Source organism: Vigna unguiculata, chromosome 6 (genome assembly GCF_037176805.1).
Source record: "Vigna unguiculata cultivar grain cowpea cultivar isolate G323 ecotype 2 chromosome 6, ASM3717680v1, whole genome shotgun sequence".
NCBI lineage: Eukaryota > Viridiplantae > Streptophyta > Magnoliopsida > Fabales > Fabaceae > Vigna > Vigna unguiculata.
Window position 1 is genome coordinate 33,672,730 of NC_140797.1, and position 17,971 is coordinate 33,690,700.

General features: G+C 31.3%; 1 protein-coding gene across 4 annotated transcripts; it reads left to right on the forward strand.

Annotated features, from left to right (window-relative positions):
• Positions 1–4,418: 4,418 nt before the first annotated feature.
• LOC114188826 (disease resistance protein RPM1-like) lies at positions 4,419–9,021 on the forward strand. 4 transcript variants are annotated; one of them, XM_028077476.2, is made up of 3 exons: positions 4,419–7,266; positions 7,811–7,893; positions 8,801–9,021. In XM_028077476.2, exons 1-3 carry the CDS (start codon positions 4,498–4,500, stop codon positions 8,850–8,852), a joined length of 2,904 nt encoding a protein of 967 aa, XP_027933277.2. In that variant the 5' UTR covers positions 4,419–4,497; the 3' UTR covers positions 8,853–9,021. The 4 variants fall into 4 exon arrangements, with proteins under 4 accessions (XP_027933277.2, XP_027933275.2, XP_027933279.2 ...); XM_028077474.2 differs by having other exon boundaries at positions 4,420–7,266; positions 8,760–9,021; XM_028077478.2 differs by having other exon boundaries at positions 4,421–7,266; positions 7,807–7,893; positions 8,760–9,021.
• The last annotated feature ends 8,950 nt before the right edge of the window (positions 9,022–17,971 follow it).

The window sequence follows — 17,971 nt, forward strand, 5'->3', positions numbered from 1 at the left end:
ATTTATACAAATAACAAATTTGATCTTATTTGAAAAAGAATTATTTTATTTTATTTTTAAAAAAAATTGGGTCTTGTTTGAAATAAAAAAAAATATGGATTAAATTGAGTATAAGACAATGACACTTATACAATTCTGTCATGTGACATATTATGTGTCACGAGACCTAACATGTCAACAAAAAATTTAAAAAAATAAAAATAAAATTACGAATTGATGTTGCTAATAACTTTTTTTAAATGACCTAATTGAGTTATTATTTTAAAAATTGAGAGGCAATTTGATACGATCCTATCCAGGAAAGGAGTATGATCGTTTCTGAATTTGAATTCTCAAGAGATACGACACGAATAATTCAGAAAAGAACGCGGGATAAGAGAGAGATGGAGGATGCCACAATCTAGCAGATTGATAAGTCAAGTGAAGATTCGCCACAATGATAAGAACCGGAGGCCTAAGCCAAGAACAAAGAGAATCCTCTCTTTAATGAAATCAAATTTAATATATGACTAAAAGTCTCTACATAATTTTTGGTGCCTCTATATATAGACACATAAATTTAAGAAAACTTGAGAACTCTACAAGGAGGCCTAAGCCCAAAACATAAATACATAAACTAATTTATAAAAGAAAGCTCAAATCCCAAAAACGTAAAACATAACTAATTTCTAAGAGGAAACCCAAAGTCTAAAAATATAAACTAATTTTCCAAAAAACTATCTTTCAAATGTGCTTCAAGCCATGATCTTCATATTTTTTTAATTTCATATTGCTTGTAGCGTCAAGAGTCTTGAATAGTTTTGATCTTCCAATCTTTTGCTCCTTGCCCTTGTCATATGTCCTTTAAATTGTAAAGGTTCATCTTCAAGTTCTTCTTGTATGGAATCTTATGATAGTCATCTATCATTGCCTCCTTCTTGAAGAGAATTTGTTCTCAAATTTGTACCACTTGAAGTTTAGGAGATAATCCTCTATCATACCCTCTTTCTTAAAATGAATTTGTAATCAAATTTGTTTCACTTGAAGATTCCTTATCACAATTGAAGCAGAAAATTAAAATGGACCAAAAGTCTAATTAAATTTAAAATAAACTAAATCAATGTTTAGGTCAAGACGACCATGCGTCTAGGCCCATCCATAATCCTGTAAATACTTTGATCTTCAACAGGTTTGGCATCTCTTGAACACTAGAGCACTTAGATCTTACAACATATATATAAATTGACTTAATTATGGAAGTATGTTTTCTAACTATCACCCCGGGCATATATTTTGTCTTTTATCCATATTCATATATTGCAACTTATAATGCAAAAAACAATTACACGTGGCATATACATTTTCTGTGCTTAAAAAGTGAGACATGATAAGGGTTTAAGGTGAGTTTCGAAGTCCCACATTCGATAAAAATAGAACGATGACATGCAAGATTTTAGGTTAGAAGTGATGACCAACCCAAAAACTCATTTTTGTAAGGTTTTTGGTTGCACGTGGTATTCTAGTCTTTTATTAAGACTTGTTCACAACTCATTGGAACCAAATCTCCTAGTGTGTCCCCTCATAAAAAACTTCATAGTGGACATTGAATATGAAAACAATTTTGAGAAATGACAATTGTTTAGCAACGGCTGAAGAAAAAACTGTGGATATTCTACTACAAAGTTTACTTGATTCATATGATCAACTGGTCATCAACACATAACAAGCAAAGGCTTTGGTGATGATGAGAAGTAGATAAACAGACCGTGGATCTAGTGGGAGTCAGACTCATGGAAGATCGAAATCTCTAAGTAAGAAGTATCTCAAATTGTTGTGTTGCGGTGCCTCTATCTTTTTGTTGAAGCCATGTAGAGGATAAAGTATTTCAGAAATAATGTATCAATGTACATAAATTGTGTATAAGGGTTTGAGTACCCCAAGTGCTCATATTTAAATACATATTTATACTTGTTGATTATAAAAAAAGAAGCATCTCAAATGCTACTATTGTGACAAGATGGGACATGTCAAGAAAGATTGTTGGCATTGGAAAAATAGAGGAAAGAAATCTGAAGCATCAACCACACAAGATTGTGTTTTTAAGTACCTCAAAGTACAAGAAATTTCACTTCTTCGTAGTTAGCCTTGGTTACAACAGATTGGGTTCATACCATTGCATTTATTGCAATAGGCTTGGTGAGGATGATTTTATCATCTTGCTGTATCATGTGGATGACATGTTGGAGGTAGGCCCCAACAAAGCTCCAATCCAAGAATTTGCATGTTGAAGCGCCTCAAGAGTTTCAACGAGTAATTCTTCTAAGAAAGTCAAATATTCCAATCTTTTATGTCTTGGTAAATTTGCATCCCTAAAATCTTGTTTATTGATTCCAAGTTGCAAGCCAAGAGGATGGAGTTGTCTCGAGTATTGTACGCTTCGGTGAGTAGCCTTATGTATTATGGTTTATATAAGACCAGACATTGACCAAATAATGAGAGTGATTAGTAGGTGCATGGAAAATTCAAGTAGAGAGTATTGGAGTATTGTTAAGAGGATCTTTAGATACATCAAAAGAAACCTTGGGTGTTGCAACATAATAACAAAGAATAAAGCATGATATCAAGATTTGACTACTTTATTAAAAAATCTTCAAATGCGAGAATATGAAGACAAAAGTTCCACGTCAACGAGAACTTATCTTGGAACTTACTTTCATGTTATAAAAGGAACGTAGTCTTACCTTAAGAACACATTCCACCGTCTTTTTTTTTTTTTACTTTATTTATTGTTTGAGAGAAAAATTAAAAAAAAAATATTAGTTTTTTTTAAAGAGAAAAAAGGGTAGTTTTTTTTTTTATTTCTAAGTGAGAGGTTGTTATTGTTTTTACATTGAAACTAGAAAATAGTATGTAATTTTCTTTCTTTTAATAAAATTATATTCTTTACCTATTATCTATTTTGTTCATTTTATTTTCATTTTTTATTTTAATTATTATTTAGTACTTGTTCTATTATTCTGGTACCCAATAAACGAAGACTTTGCTATATTTCTTTTCTGGGTTCTTGGGAATAGGCTAATAGCCAAATACGTAGAAAACGACTAACGTTGGCAGTTGCTGAATCCGCTAACAATGGAAGAGATAAATTATATGAACTGGAGAAATACATAAATAATTGGATTATAATAATATGCTCGCTTTACCTCTTCCAATCGGGCTAGGCAATGCTTTTTTACCGTAGCAGACCAACAACTTGCTCAAACATTATCTATCACGCATTTTAAAAAAAGAATTGTATTATCTTTTAACGCATCTATACACATTGATTATTACTGGATTATGAGGCTCAAAGCAATAGAACCAAATGAATAAACAAATAAAAACCATTTCTGTAATGAAAGATAAAATCTTTGAAAAGCCTACAAGGTTTTTAATAAACTTTTAATAGTTGGTACAACAACCACTTAAAACAGTTAAGGTTGTTTAATCTCATCAACTTAGCTGGATTACAGTATCACTACTATGCTACACTTACTACACCAAATTAAAAAAGAAAGCAAAAAAAAAAAAACCCACAACTTGCTCGCAAAACATTTCAGAAAAAGACACGCAAAACCTCAAAAAGTCAAAGTCTACGCATAGAAAATGCACGAGACTTGTGTGAGCACTGGCATTTAAAAATAAAATATGGTTAAGCCAACACTACACTTATTTTTAATATATATTTATGTTAGCACCGATCTAATAGACACTATTATATTTTTTAAATATTTAATTTATTTTGCGCAAACTAAGCTGACACCAGTGTTATGTCCTTAAATTATCTTACTCTTATTGTAAATTTCATTAAACGCTATTACACTTCATACAACCAACAAAAATGAACTATTGAATACGAAATAAGGCGAACCATCTTCCAATTGGGTTAGCCTGTTCTTTCTTACAGCAGTGAACTAACGAACAACCTGCTCTAACATTTTCTATACACATTTATTACTTACTAGTTGCAAAAACTTTGAAAGGACCCAACAACCACTGAATAATACAAATAACGTTGTTTAATCTCATCACATTAGCTGAATCACAATTATATTTACTACGGCAAATTAAAAAAGAAATAAAGAAATCACAACTTGGCCGCAAAACATTTAAGAAAGACATTGGAAGCTCAAAGTCTTCGCCGCCGCATAGAAAATGCACTAAATCTGTGTGAACACTTGCATTAAAAAACAAAATATGGTATCGATATGATATAGATAAAGAGGATGTATTAGAGACAAAATGAAAACCGAGTCAAATTAATCATGTTTGTTTTATTTCGTATATAATTTAACAATTTAATTATTTATCGTAATTTTATTGTTAAGATTAATAATTGTGCAAACATCACAAATGAAAGATGCAATAATAAACTGTGTATTATTTGTTTGTGTAGCTTCAATTGGTGGCTATATAGTTCCGAAGAACATAAAGTTTTACACTTGCCACTACCACAAAGCAAGAGAAAGAGAGACTAAAATGGCAGAAACTGCAGTGTCTTTTGCGAGTCAACATGTGCTTCCAAAATTTTTGGAAGCTGTAAAGATGCTGAAAGATCTCCCAAAAGAAGTTGCAGATGTTACAGATGAACTAGAAAACTTTCAAGATTTCATCCGTGATGCATATAAAGTGGCTGAAGTTGAAAAAGATCACAATAGGCGCGAAAGAATAAGAAAAAGGTTGATAAGGCTGAGAGAAGCAGCTTTTCGTATGGAAGATGTAATAGATGACTATGTGACATGTGACGAAAAACAACCTGAAGATCCTCGATGTGCGGCTTTACTCTGTGAGGCTGTTGAGTTCATCAAAACTCAAATCCACCGCCTTCAAATAGCGTATCAGATTCAGGATGTTAAGTCACTTGTTCGTGCAGAAAGAGATGGCTTCCAAAACCATTTTCCTACAGGATCAAGATCAGACGGCACTAGAGGAAATGAAAATTTCACATGGCAGAAACTTCGAATGGATCCTCTCTTTATTAAGAAAGATGAGGTTGTTGGATTTGAAGAAGATATAGATACACTGAAAAAGTGGTTGACAGAGGGAAGAGAAGAACGCACCGTCATCTCTATTGTAGGAATGGCAGGATTGGGAAAAACTACTCTTTCTAAGCAAGTTTTTGACCAGGTCCATACAGACTTTGAGTGCCATGCGTTGATCGCAGTGTCCCGATCCTACACTGTTGAAGGGTTGCTGAGGGATATGACGAACAAGCTTTGCAAAGAAAGAAGGGAGGATCCTCCTCGGGATGTTGCAACAATGGATCAAATGTCGTTGATAGAAGAAGTCAGAAACCGCCTTCACAATAAGAGGTATGTTGTCTTGTTTGATGACGTATGGAATGAAACATTTTGGGATGACATTGAATTGGCTCTAATTGATAACAAAAATGGAAGTAGGATATTAATCACTACCCGGGATCAGAAGGTTGTGGATTTCTGTAAGAAATGCTTATTTTTTGAGGTGCATAAGCTACAACCTTTAAGTAATTCAAAATCATTGGAGTTGTTATGTAAGAAGGCATTTGGGAATGGCTTTCATGGGTGTTGTCCAAAAGATTATGAAGAAGTAGGTCTGGACATTGTTAGGAAGTGTGGATGTTTACCTCTTGCAATTGTAGCTATCGGTAGTCTTTTGTATAGAAAATGTAAAAGTCCATCTGATTGGGGCCTTTTTAGTCAACATCTAAGTTTAGAGTTGGAGAGCAATTCGGAGTTAGACTGTGTAAAAAAAATTTTAAGTTTGAGTTACGATGATTTGCCACAGAATCTGAGGTCATGTTTGTTGTATTTCGGATTGTATCCTGAAGATCATGAAGTCAAATGTGGTAGATTATTTCAGCAGTGGATAGCTGAAGGGTTTGTGAAACACGAACGTGGAAGAAATTTAGAAGAAGTTGCAGAACAACACTTAATGGAGTTGATTAGTAGAAGCTTGGTACTAGTATCATCATTTACCCCAGAAGACAAAGTGAAAGCATGTCATGTTCATGACTCAATACATGAGATGATCCGTGGAAAAATGAAGACTACGGGATTTTGTCACTATATTAATGATTTTGAGTCAAGTGGTATCTTTCGGCGCTTAACAATGGCAACAAGTTCCTATGATTTAAGTGGGACTAGTGAAGGATCACAGTATGTTCGGTCAATCCTTATTTTCACGAATGAAGTGTTATCTGAAGAGTTCACCAAGTACTTGCTTGCAAAATACATGCGGTTGAAGGTGCTGGATTTTGAATTTGCTGCATTGTATGATGTGCCTGAAAATTTGGGGTGTTTAATCCACTTAAAGTATCTAAGCTTCAGGAATACATCCATAAGAAGTCTTCCAAAATCCATTGGTAAGCTGAAGAATTTGGAGAGCTTAGATGTACGAACAAATAGGGTGATTGAGGTACCAAAGGAGATTACCAAACTTAGAAAGCTACGTTGTCTTTTCGGTTACCGAATATCTACCATTGCAGTGAAGGACAGTCTTGGAAAACTGACATCCCTAGAAAAGATGCATGAATTGAGAATAGATGAAGATGGAGTGGTGATTAGAGAGCTTGGAAAGCTAAATCAATTAAGAGATCTGAGGCTTTCTAATTTTATGGGACATCATTCTGATATTCTTTGTTCTTCAGTAAACAAGATGCAACTCTTGGAGCGACTAGATATCATCTTACAATATCTGAGTGAACCAATTCCAATTGACTTGCACATTACGTCATCCTTGTCTAAACTAAGGAAGCTTCACCTTGTTGCCTTTTTAAAAGAGTTCCCAAGTTGGATTCCACGGCTCCAAAATCTTGTGAAATTGTCTTTGAAACTTTCCATGTTAAATAACATTCCATTGAAATCTCTGGGAAATATGCCAAATTTGTTGATCCTCTCTTTCGACTCCGGTTCTTATGAAGGAGAAACTTTTCATTTTGAAAATGGAGAATTTCAGAAACTAAAGGAACTACGGTTCAAATCTTTGCATAAACTGAGGTCCATCTTTATTGATAGCGGGGCACTGCAATCTTTGGAAAAGCTTCATATGTTTGATATTCCAAAACTGAAGGCAGTACCCTCTGGCATTCAGCACTTAAGGAAACTTCAAGTTCTCGACGTCTTTTATATGCCGACTGAATTTCAGAAGAGGATTGACCCTGAAACAGGAGAAGACCATTGGATTATCAAACATGTGCCCGATGTACTTGTTGATTTGAATTTCAAGAATCAGCAAATGTACGATTTGGGTAAAAATATTTTTATGGAGGTACGTTTCTATACATATCAAGGTGTATTTTTTTAATCTTTATTAATAGTTCTACTGTTTGATATTTAAAACCTATAGTTTTTAATCGCAGTGGTTAAGAAGATCTAATTTTAGTTTCTATACAAATCAGCTTTAATCCTTTTTATATGATCCTTCACACCATACTAAAATGAATTAAATTGATTTTTGTAAAGAGTAAGTTGACGTGTTTGCAACTATAGGAACCAAGGAAGAAATTAAATCTATTATCTCATATATAACGTCTTCAAATTTTCCATTACCTTACAAGAAAATGAAACTTAAATTTTATTTTCTGTTGATAGTAAGCGTTCAACTTTTTCATTAATTAAAACTAACAACTAATCATTGTGGATAGAAAAAAAAATTGCTTTTGGAATGATATTTGGGCATGTGAATTCATATTATTGTGAAATGATGCACATCCATGTCGGTAAAAGTGATTTTTTTTTTCTCTTATCTTAGCTTAAAAATCTTTCTTTCCTTTTTCATTAAAATGCTAAATTGTTTTATTTTCCAAAGGTAGCGGCCGACTTTTTACGGTTTTTTGAAGGGATGGAGGTACTTGCATAGAGTGCCAGTGGAGTTGGTGGGGATGATCCATTCCAGGTATCTTTTTTTTAAGGATTTGCGTTATGGTTATTGCATTTTTCTCGAAACGAGGTTTATGTTATTCCTATCAATTTTTTTAGTTTGTGTTTGTGATTTCCTTCTGACAAGTGTCGGTGCGCGTTAATGTTTTAGAGAAAAAAATAATTTGTTGACAAATATTTTATTACAAAGTTGGTAAAATTATTAAATAGAGTAATTTTTTATTTTTTTATGAAAGTTATAAAAGTAAAATAATAAAATTTTAGAGTTTTTATTTTATTAAAAATGATTTTTTATCAAAGTTTGTCAAATAAAATTTTGTAAAAGTAGCGTGTCTAGAAAGAAAAATTCTGAGTTGGATTGTTGATTAAAGTTGTCAGGGTTTTTTGTGGGTTTGTTGTTTGATTTTTTATAATTTGTAATGTGATGAGCTTTTATTTTGTTAATTTAAGATGTTTGCGGTATAAATGACCTCGGTGAACTTGGTAGATCTTAAATATGTTCTGGAGTACGTCACACAATTTGCTGACATTTTCACGACGATTATGTTCGAAGAAATTTCATACCCTCCAATGTTCATTCTTGGCATATCATGTTAGGATGATTCTATTGTGGATTGATCATTAGCTTTTTATGCTGAGTTTGCTGAGATTTTTTTTGTGTGTGTGAAAATATTAATGCCTGCCATTTAAGTAAAAATCTGGAAAAGTTGTAATGTTCTTTGAAGTTCTGGGTAAGGGTTAACATAGATGGTGTTTCATTCCCTAGGATGAATATCTGTTGAATTTTCGGAAGTGAAATTTTTTTGAGAAGTCCAAAACTGTGTTTTTTTCCCTTTTTAATCTGTCTATGGATTGATTTTTGGTCTCTGTTCTTTTCAACAGATCAAATTATGGAGTTGATTTTTCATATTCATTTACTCCAGACAGGTTGGGAGTTGCACCGGCGGCATTGGATTGGAAAAGTTATCCTTTTAATATGAAATCGGCTTTTTTAAATTTATTCATTCTTGCATTCTGAGAGATTGTGATTGTTTATTTGCAAGTGCAGTAGAATGATGAATTCATTATCCGGTTAATTTACCTAAACATGTCCATTTACTTTTTAATTTATGTAAAAAAGTTTATTTTTTAAAATATTATAAAATTAGAGAAGTCATAAAAGGATGTCGATTTTAACATAGAGCTGAAGTCGTTGTACATGTGACGACTTTTACTTTTTTTTTTTCAGAAATCTTCACACACAGTTAAAGGCTTATTAGACAAGTACACGTAAAGATGATAAATAAATTTGTCTCGTGGGTATTTTTCGAACTTGTTTTTATTTTATCGGGGAATCTTCATATTAATTGGGTATGGATATGGATATGGGTATGGGTATAAGTATAGGAAATGTCCGACTTTTTCAATTGGGTATGAGGATGGATATGAAGATGTACATATTCCCGTCATAATACTCGTTCCCGTTTTGACGGAAATCCCCACATTGACTGGTATGGATATGGATATAGAGAATCTCCGACTTTTTCAGTTGAGCATGGTGATGGGTATGAGGATGTACATATCTCGTTATAATACCCGTCTCCGTTATATCTCCATCTCATTTAAATTATTAAAATATTCACAATTAATTAAATAACCCTATATATATATATATATATATATATATGTATATATACTTTTAATTTTTAATTCTTTTTATTATTTAGTTTATTATAAAACTCATTCGCATCTTCGATATTTTTTTTATCTTATCGTAACCTTTATATAATTATGTTAAAATGATGTATGTCAATTAAAAATTTATATATCTCACATTTGAATATTTTTATTATTTTTTAATATTTTTATTTATTATATATTTATGGGGACAGGTGACTCAAATGGATCACTCCCCATCATGTACATGTTCGAAGAGGAACATATGTCTTAAGATAAGGCGTTATCAATCTCTTTCATAATTATTTATACATACATTAGCAAATTAACATTGTTTGAATTAACTTTTAAGTTCCTTTTAAATTTGATTATTTTCAATTAAATTCTTGTAAAAAAATGTGTTTATCGAGTGATCAAAATTTGTATAGTCATTGTCATTACTTCATTTTGTTCCCAAATTAATGATGTGATTATTATTTTATTTGTAGTTATTTAAGTTTTTCTACATAGAAAAGATTAAAAAAATGACAATTAAATTTTAAATTACGAATAAATTTAATTTTTTTTTCTACTTACGTTTGTTAGATTTAAATCAATATCGATGAAACTACTTTTTTAATGTTAATATGATTTTTGTGATTAAAATTTATAATGATTATTCTTTTTTATATATGTAGAGATTATTTTTTAATCGATGTGAACAATATTATTTTGATAATAGTTTTATATTTAATGATAGAAACTAGTCTTTTTAGAGGTGTCTTAAAATACACGCTACAAACAACTTTTTTTTAACAAACCTTATTAATCTTCTGCCGAACTAGATGAATCTAAGTAAATCTTAGAACATTAATGAATCATCTATGAACTAAAAAAATTCATATTTCTAAAGAATTTCCTCTTTCTTTCCTAAAGTGGTAGATGTTGATCGTTGCCATCGAACTGAGACAGGGAAGCAAACAATACGATACAGGCAAAAGAAAAGAGAAAATAACTTTTAAAAAGGAGAACCAAAACTTGAAGATTCAACTTGGATATGCTACTCAGCCTATATTGCTCAGTTGCTAAGTAACTAGTTGTTATGCTAAGACTAGTTGAACATGCAATGAAACAGAGGTACAATTCTGTCTGTTCTTACATTGCTTAATATATATATATATATATATATATATATATATATATATATATATATATATATATATATATATATATTTATATATATATATATAATGATTTTTTAATTACTAAATTTTAACAGCTTTTTTATATGAGGTGATATTTTTTAAGTAAATTTTAAAATATTGAAAATGAAAAAATAAAAAATTAAAAAAACCATTTAAATAATACCATCTAAAATTACAAAAAAAATTATTAAAATTTAATAGTTAAAAAATTATTACTCGAAAATCAGTCTAAACATTCTAATCTTGGGATACTCGTCCTTTTCAAAAGTACTCATCCTCTTTGAATCAAATAGAATTAAACAGAAATTATGTATGCAATAAACACTTTTCCGATGTTGAAGTTAGTTTGTCAGTAAATAATAAAAATAATAAGTAATGAACAAAATTAACATATATCATAAAACGTGTTATTTATATTACTGTTCATAAATCTTTATCCGATAGATCTAGGTCACGTAGTCCAATTATCTGTTAAGTTTGAATCATCATAATTAATTGTAGATCTTTTGACTTAATTTGTGAATTAATTACTGTGACTAATAGGTAGTTGACATGACGTTGTCCTGCTCTAATAACAACGGATTGGGTAGGTTCTATACTCTCGTGATCAAGAAGAACTTGGGCGTATACTTTACACTGTCTCGTAAGGGTTCTATAATCAATGAATCAAATTCTAAAATTGTCAAGTCTGGTGCATTATCCTTTGCTGAAAACATTATTTTAAGATCCATGAAGTTTATTAACTGAGGATGCTGTTTTCACCCACACCAATTATTAAACAAACAACTAAAATAATGGGTCGGGTGGCATAGATAAAAGATAATGAACAAGGAAAGGCATTTTTTTTTTTCTAAATCGGCAAAGATACATATTAATTATATATGAAGTAGTGAAATACTTCAACCCATATAAAAAACTTCTTACAAATTTTCCATAAATAATTATATAAATTTACACAAATATCCATAAATATAAAAGTCTCATTCCAAACCAACCCCAAGACATCTTATACTTCAAACCCATTTAAGTTTTTCTCCACACATAATAACACCCTTTGTATAAACACTAGCATTTATACCCGTACGCACAAGTTACGGGATTTTAAAAGTTTAAAATTATTATATATTTATTAAATTAATTAAAAATTATTAAAAGATAATTAAATTTAATATAAATATTTTATTTTATAAAATTAAATAATATTTTTTAATTAATTTTATGATAAAATTGTATTTAAATTATTTCATATTTTTTTAACAAAATGTATTATATATAATTATTTTAAATAATATATTAAGATCGAATTAATTAAAATTAAGAATTAAACTTAATTTTAAATAATTTACTGAGACAATGTTATTAAATATTATATTTTATAACATATTATTATATAGTTATAATCATCAATTTTTTTTTAATTTTTGAATTTATATATTTTTTATCATAAATATTAATAATTATTATTTTTAAAATTTTTCTTTTAGTTTTATTAATTTTAATCAGTAATTAATATTATTGAATAGCAGTAAAAAATTAAATATTAATGATTAATGATAAACAAAGAACAGGTAATATTTTCAAAAAATAACATCATGATATAAATTTGTATATTTTATATATGCTTAAAATTGATAAATGACACTTTTTGAAATACCTTATACCCTAATTATATGTTAATTTAGTTTTAAAGAATACTCTTCCAAAAAGTTATGCATCATCTATTAAGAGAATAATATTAAGAAATAATGTAATCTAAATATTAAGAATATATATATATATATATATATATATATATATATATATGTATATATATATATAATAAATTAGATATCTTTGATATACGAAAGAATACACATGAAAGGAAATTAATGTTGAAACATTTTATTTCTAAGGACATTAATTGAAAAAACATTTGATTTTAAATGCAATATTCCTACATTATATTTTTTTTTTATTAATATTCATAAATGTCATATAAAAATAATAAAATATAAACTTTAAAACTATAAATGGAAAAAAAATTAAAATTGAAATATATTGAATATTAGATTGAGATTTTATCAATTTTTTTCATAATAGTCTAAATTTTGTCTTTTTGGTGACTACGGAAGTTAAACATACCAAATATCATGTACCAAAAATATGTTTTTAAAATACGACAACACTTTACAGTCACTAGTGCAGTAAGGATTTTTTGCCCCGATTATTTTCCTCATTTTGTCTCGGGTATGGAACCGAGGCATATTGGGACGAGGCCTAAAGGCACCTCTTTTGGCCTCGGTCGTTACCCGAAGCCATAGAGTTCCTTTTATGCCTCGGTTCTAAATGAACCGGAGCCATAGTGTTAAGCTTCCTCGCCGGCGAGTTCTGGCACCTGCAATGTACCCCATTAGCAGCACCACCGTGACCGCGAGTTCCGGCACCGCAATAGCAGCCTGCGTTCCGCAACAGCAACAACATTGTCTGGACCTGCAACCACCAAGGCAGCACCTGCAATGTACCCCATCAACACATATCCACTGCCTGCACGCGAGCCAGATTCGAACCATCATCAACGCTGCGCAGATCTGCAACTGCGACCAACATCTCCATTGCAGCAGCGAGAGCAAGACGCATTCTCCGCAACGCTCCAACACTGATCTGCACCATTAACGTTCACGCAAAGCTTCATTGCGCCGCGACACACAACCTGCAATAGCAGCGTCAACGAGCCATGGAACCTGCATTAGCCACCGCAACTCCACCATCTTCGTCGCACAGCCACATCACAGGAGAAGAAGAAGCATAGGCAGCAGCGCATCCAACCATCACCACCGCGCCTGAAACAGCCATGCCAGAGGGAGAAGAAACTGAAAGTTATTTTTATTCTTCTCAACATCTTTTAATTTTTGGAGGATGAAAAATAAATTTTGAAAAGTATAAAAAACTTCTTCAGTAACCTAGGTATAAAAAATAAAAGTCTTAATTTTTAATTTGGTAAATAAATGTATTTAAAGTAAATAATTTTATTTGCATTTATTACTATTATTATTATTAATTAATTATAAGAAATTATTAATTGATCAGATTAAAAAAATGTGTAATATGTAATGATTATTCCTAAAACAAAAATTATAAAATACCTAATTTTTTTATATAAAGAAGAAACTATTAATATTTATATAAAATATTTGTTAGTTACAAACTGGGTCATTATGTATTTCTTTTTATTTGAAATTATAATTATTTTTTTTACTCTGAAATTTTTAAAATGTGTGTTATGGATTTAACCTATTAAACTTTAATAAATATTTATTAGGGCATGAGCTTCATATTTTAAGTTTGTTTGTTGGAAAATTTAGAAATTTTGGATTCTACCTTTATGATTTGCATTTATTTTAAAAAGGCTTAAATACCTTTTTGGTCCTCATTTTTGTAGTGTTTGTTGCGGATGGTCCTCATTTTCACAGAATGTTTAAAATGGTCATCATTCTTACCGAATGTTTAGAATGGTCCTCATTTTCGCAATTTGTGTTTTATTTGGTCCTTTTCTATAACGCCGTTTAAATCATTAACGGAACATTGTACAGGTGGCACGGTTTGTATTAGGGTGTGTTACGTGTATTGTACAGGTGGCTAATTAACGTTAATTTTTCAATTTAGGGGAAATTTTGCAATTAGGAAAATTTCTTTATCTTCGTCTTTCTTGAGTTCAGATTTGCAGAGGAAGCAACTAATACTTGCCATTTCATCATTGGATTGCAGTTGCACTCTTCATTTCAATTTTTCTAGTTAATCATCATCAACGAGGTAAGTGGGTTCAGGGTCCTGGATCAACTATAAAAATCAAAGTGGAAAATGATAATGATGAAACAATTTTTCAGAGGTTTTACTCCTGTTTAAAAGCATGTAAAGATTCCTTTGTCTTCTGTAGACCCATCATAGGTTTGGATGGTTATTTTTTAAAAGGAAAATACGGAGGTGAGTTGTTGAGTGTTGTGGGTAGAAATGCTAATGATCAGTTATTGCCCTTGCCCTTAGCGTATGCTGTTGTGGAAGTTGAAAATAAAGAAACTTGGACTTGGTTCTTGGAATTGCTTATTGGTGATCTTGGAGGTATTGACGTGTGTAGGACAATGACCTTTATGTCTGACCAACAAAAGGTATGTTTAATATATGTTCAATTTATTAATTTTTGTTTAATGTTATAAGTACTAATAATCTTATCATTGCACAGGGATTAGTGCCTAACATTCAGGACCTATTACCCACTACTGAGCACAGGTTTTGCATGAGGCATTTGTATGCAAATTTCAGAAAAAGATTTTCTGGCTAAAAATTAAAGATACTCATATGGAAGGCTGCTAGGAGCACACACCGAGCAGTTTGGGAAAGAGTGATGTTAACAATTAAAGAGTTAAATATTGATGCTTACAGATACCTTATTGTTATACCTCCAAGGTATCTATACTGTACAAATACCTGATTTCTATACAAATACCTGATTTTTGTACAAATACCTGATATCAATACTGACGCTATTATTTATGCAGGTTCTGGTCCAAGTCTAGATTTAGTGGTCGAGCCATATGCGACACAATTGTCAACAATATGAGTGAAGCTTTTAATAGTGTCATAGTGGATGCAAGAGGCAAACCCATAATCACCATGCTCGAGGAAATCAGAGTTTATTTAATGGAAATGTGGGTCACCAAGAGAAAAAAGGTTACAACTTTTAAAGGAAACATTTGCCCAAAGGTCCTTGACATACTACATAAGGAAAATGAGTTAACCAAATATTGGATCCCAAGGTTAGGTTTTTGTCTTTTTTTAACACAGTCAACTTATTCGTGTACTGATATGTGTAATGATATTTGCAGCTGGTCAGGAGAAAAATATTTGAAGTGAGGCACATATCCATGGTTGGAGATAAGTACACAGTGAATGTGGATGCTCAACATTGTAGCTGTAGGAAATGGCTTCTGACTGCTATCCCTTGTTGTCATGTTATTGCAGCAATGAATTTCATCAATGTCAATGCTGAGGACTTCATACCAATCTGTTTCAGGACATTCACCTATGAAGAAATATATCAATCCATCATCTTTCCAGTCAATGGTGAAGTCTTATGGGAAAGAACTCCCTACCCTGACGTCCAACCACCACATAAGAGAATCTTACCAAGAAGACCCAAGCAAAAAAAAGGTTGGAAGAGTGGGAGTTGAGAAAGGATAACACACAAATCAGCAAAGGAGGTCATAGAAAAAAATGTAGCATATGCCGTCAGATTGGACATAACAGGAACAATTGCCCAGATAAGCCTGTGGATGAGCAGACTGCAACACCTGCTGAGACTGCACTAGATGCCCAAACTGCTGAGAATGCACCAACTGCTGAAACTCAAACAACTCAACCACCAAGGAATGAAGTGGAGAGTCAAACAACACCACTACCAACACCAGAAGAACCATCTCAACAGTTTAGGATGAAATTACAGATTAGGAGGAGGCCATGATAGCAGCTACAAACGTCTTAGTTATTTTTTAGAATTTCTGATGTAGAATTCATTATTGATGTACTGCATTTTGACTTTCCTTAAACTTCGTTAAGTTTCACTTTTGACAAACATTGATGTAGTGCATTTTGATGAGGATGAATTAATGTTATGAATTTAACTTCTTCCAGACTTATATCAATTTAATTTTTCCCAAACTTAAATCAATTTCACTTACTTCAATGCTCAAATTAAGATGTCATTTTGAACATATTGGGACTAATATCAACATAATCAAACTAATTCATTTCTTCCTTTAACAATAGTACAAAACAGATTGGACTTTAAAAGATTACACACAATAACAGTACGAATAATACAATAACAACTCAAGTGAACCCTATTACTAATTGCAGCCTCTTCTCAACAACCTTCAATGACTTCTCCAAATCATTAATCTGCCTCATTTGTGTCATGATGATGACATCCTTTTCATCAACACCACCATTTGAAAAAGTTGCAGCCCACATTATTGGAACCACCACTCTGTAAATCAATAAACCAAAAATTAAAACCAATTTATTATTAACACAAAAATAAAAATAGATTGTACCCAAAATTTTATACCAATATTCTTTGGAGTTCTTGCCATCCTCAAAGTAGTCATCTCTCTGCAACTACAAATCGGGGTTAATTCGTTTCTCGTTGAACCACCAATAGTGCACGAAGTGATACAACACAGTTGCCTCCAACGATTACAACCAGAGGTAAAGAAAGAAGATTGAGACCATAACATACCTATATAATGGGATTGCAGGAAGAAGAAAATTGCAACAATACCAATTGGGAATGGAGGAACAAGATTGCCAAAACTCACAAACTGCCCAAACATTCCCTACCAAAATCCTAGCTCACTTATTTATCCTCAAATATCTAATTAAGCCACCTGTACAGTACACGTAATACACCTTAATACAAATCGTGCCACATGTACAATGCTCCGTTAATGATTTAAATGACGTTACAGAAAAGGACCAAATAAAACACGAATTGCAAAAATAAGGACCATTCTAAACATTTGGTAAAAATGAGGACCATTTTAAACATTCTGTGAAAATGAGGATCATTCGCAATAAACACTACGAAAATGAGGAACAAAAAGGTATTTAAGCCTTTTAAAAATAAATTGTAGTTTATAATTTTCATTTACTTCACTATTATAATTCTCAAGTAGTAAATATTAATATTATCTTATCAAATAACATTAAAATTATATTTGAAAGTATTCACTCTCAAGGCTACGAAACATTTAAGTAAATATCGTGTAATATCTTTAAAATCCACAAATTTTAATTTAATTTATTCTAAAAAAATTAGTTACCTCCTCCAAGAAACTATGAAATTAAAAAAAAAATGGTTACATTCTCGAAGAAACTTTGTAAAGGTTCCTAAAGCGTCATCTTGACCACCAATTATTTGTTTTTTTGGACATGACACTTCCTCACTACTGTAAATGAATGTTGTATCTTCCAATGCACACCTTCTCCCAACAAGCCATTTCCAACCTTTGTCAAACATAAATGTTCTACCCAAAGATTAAATTTATTTTTCGCATTAATTTGTGTGCTCTTATGACCTTTGTCAAACATAAATGTTCCACCAAGATTAAATTTTTCCACATAGGCCTGTGTGCTCTTTTGTCTTAGCAACTGCGTAAGCTCTTTTTTCTTAGCAACTGCGTAAATGTCTTGGGCACAATTTCGCATCTTCAACAAACACCT

Bases quoted from the DNA above. Each gene is read 5' to 3' on its own strand.
- LOC114188826 (XM_028077474.2), top strand. From the start codon at position 4,498: ATGGCAGAAACTGCAGTGTCTTTTGCGAGTCAACATGTGCTTCCAAAA. The intron at 7,267-7,810 runs GTACGTTTCTAT...TTCCAAAGGTAG, and splicing joins GTAAAAATATTTTTATGGAG to CGGCCGACTTTTTACGGTTT. The intron at 7,894-8,759 runs GTATCTTTTTTT...TCTTTTCAACAG, and splicing joins GTGGGGATGATCCATTCCAG to ATCAAATTATGGAGTTGATT.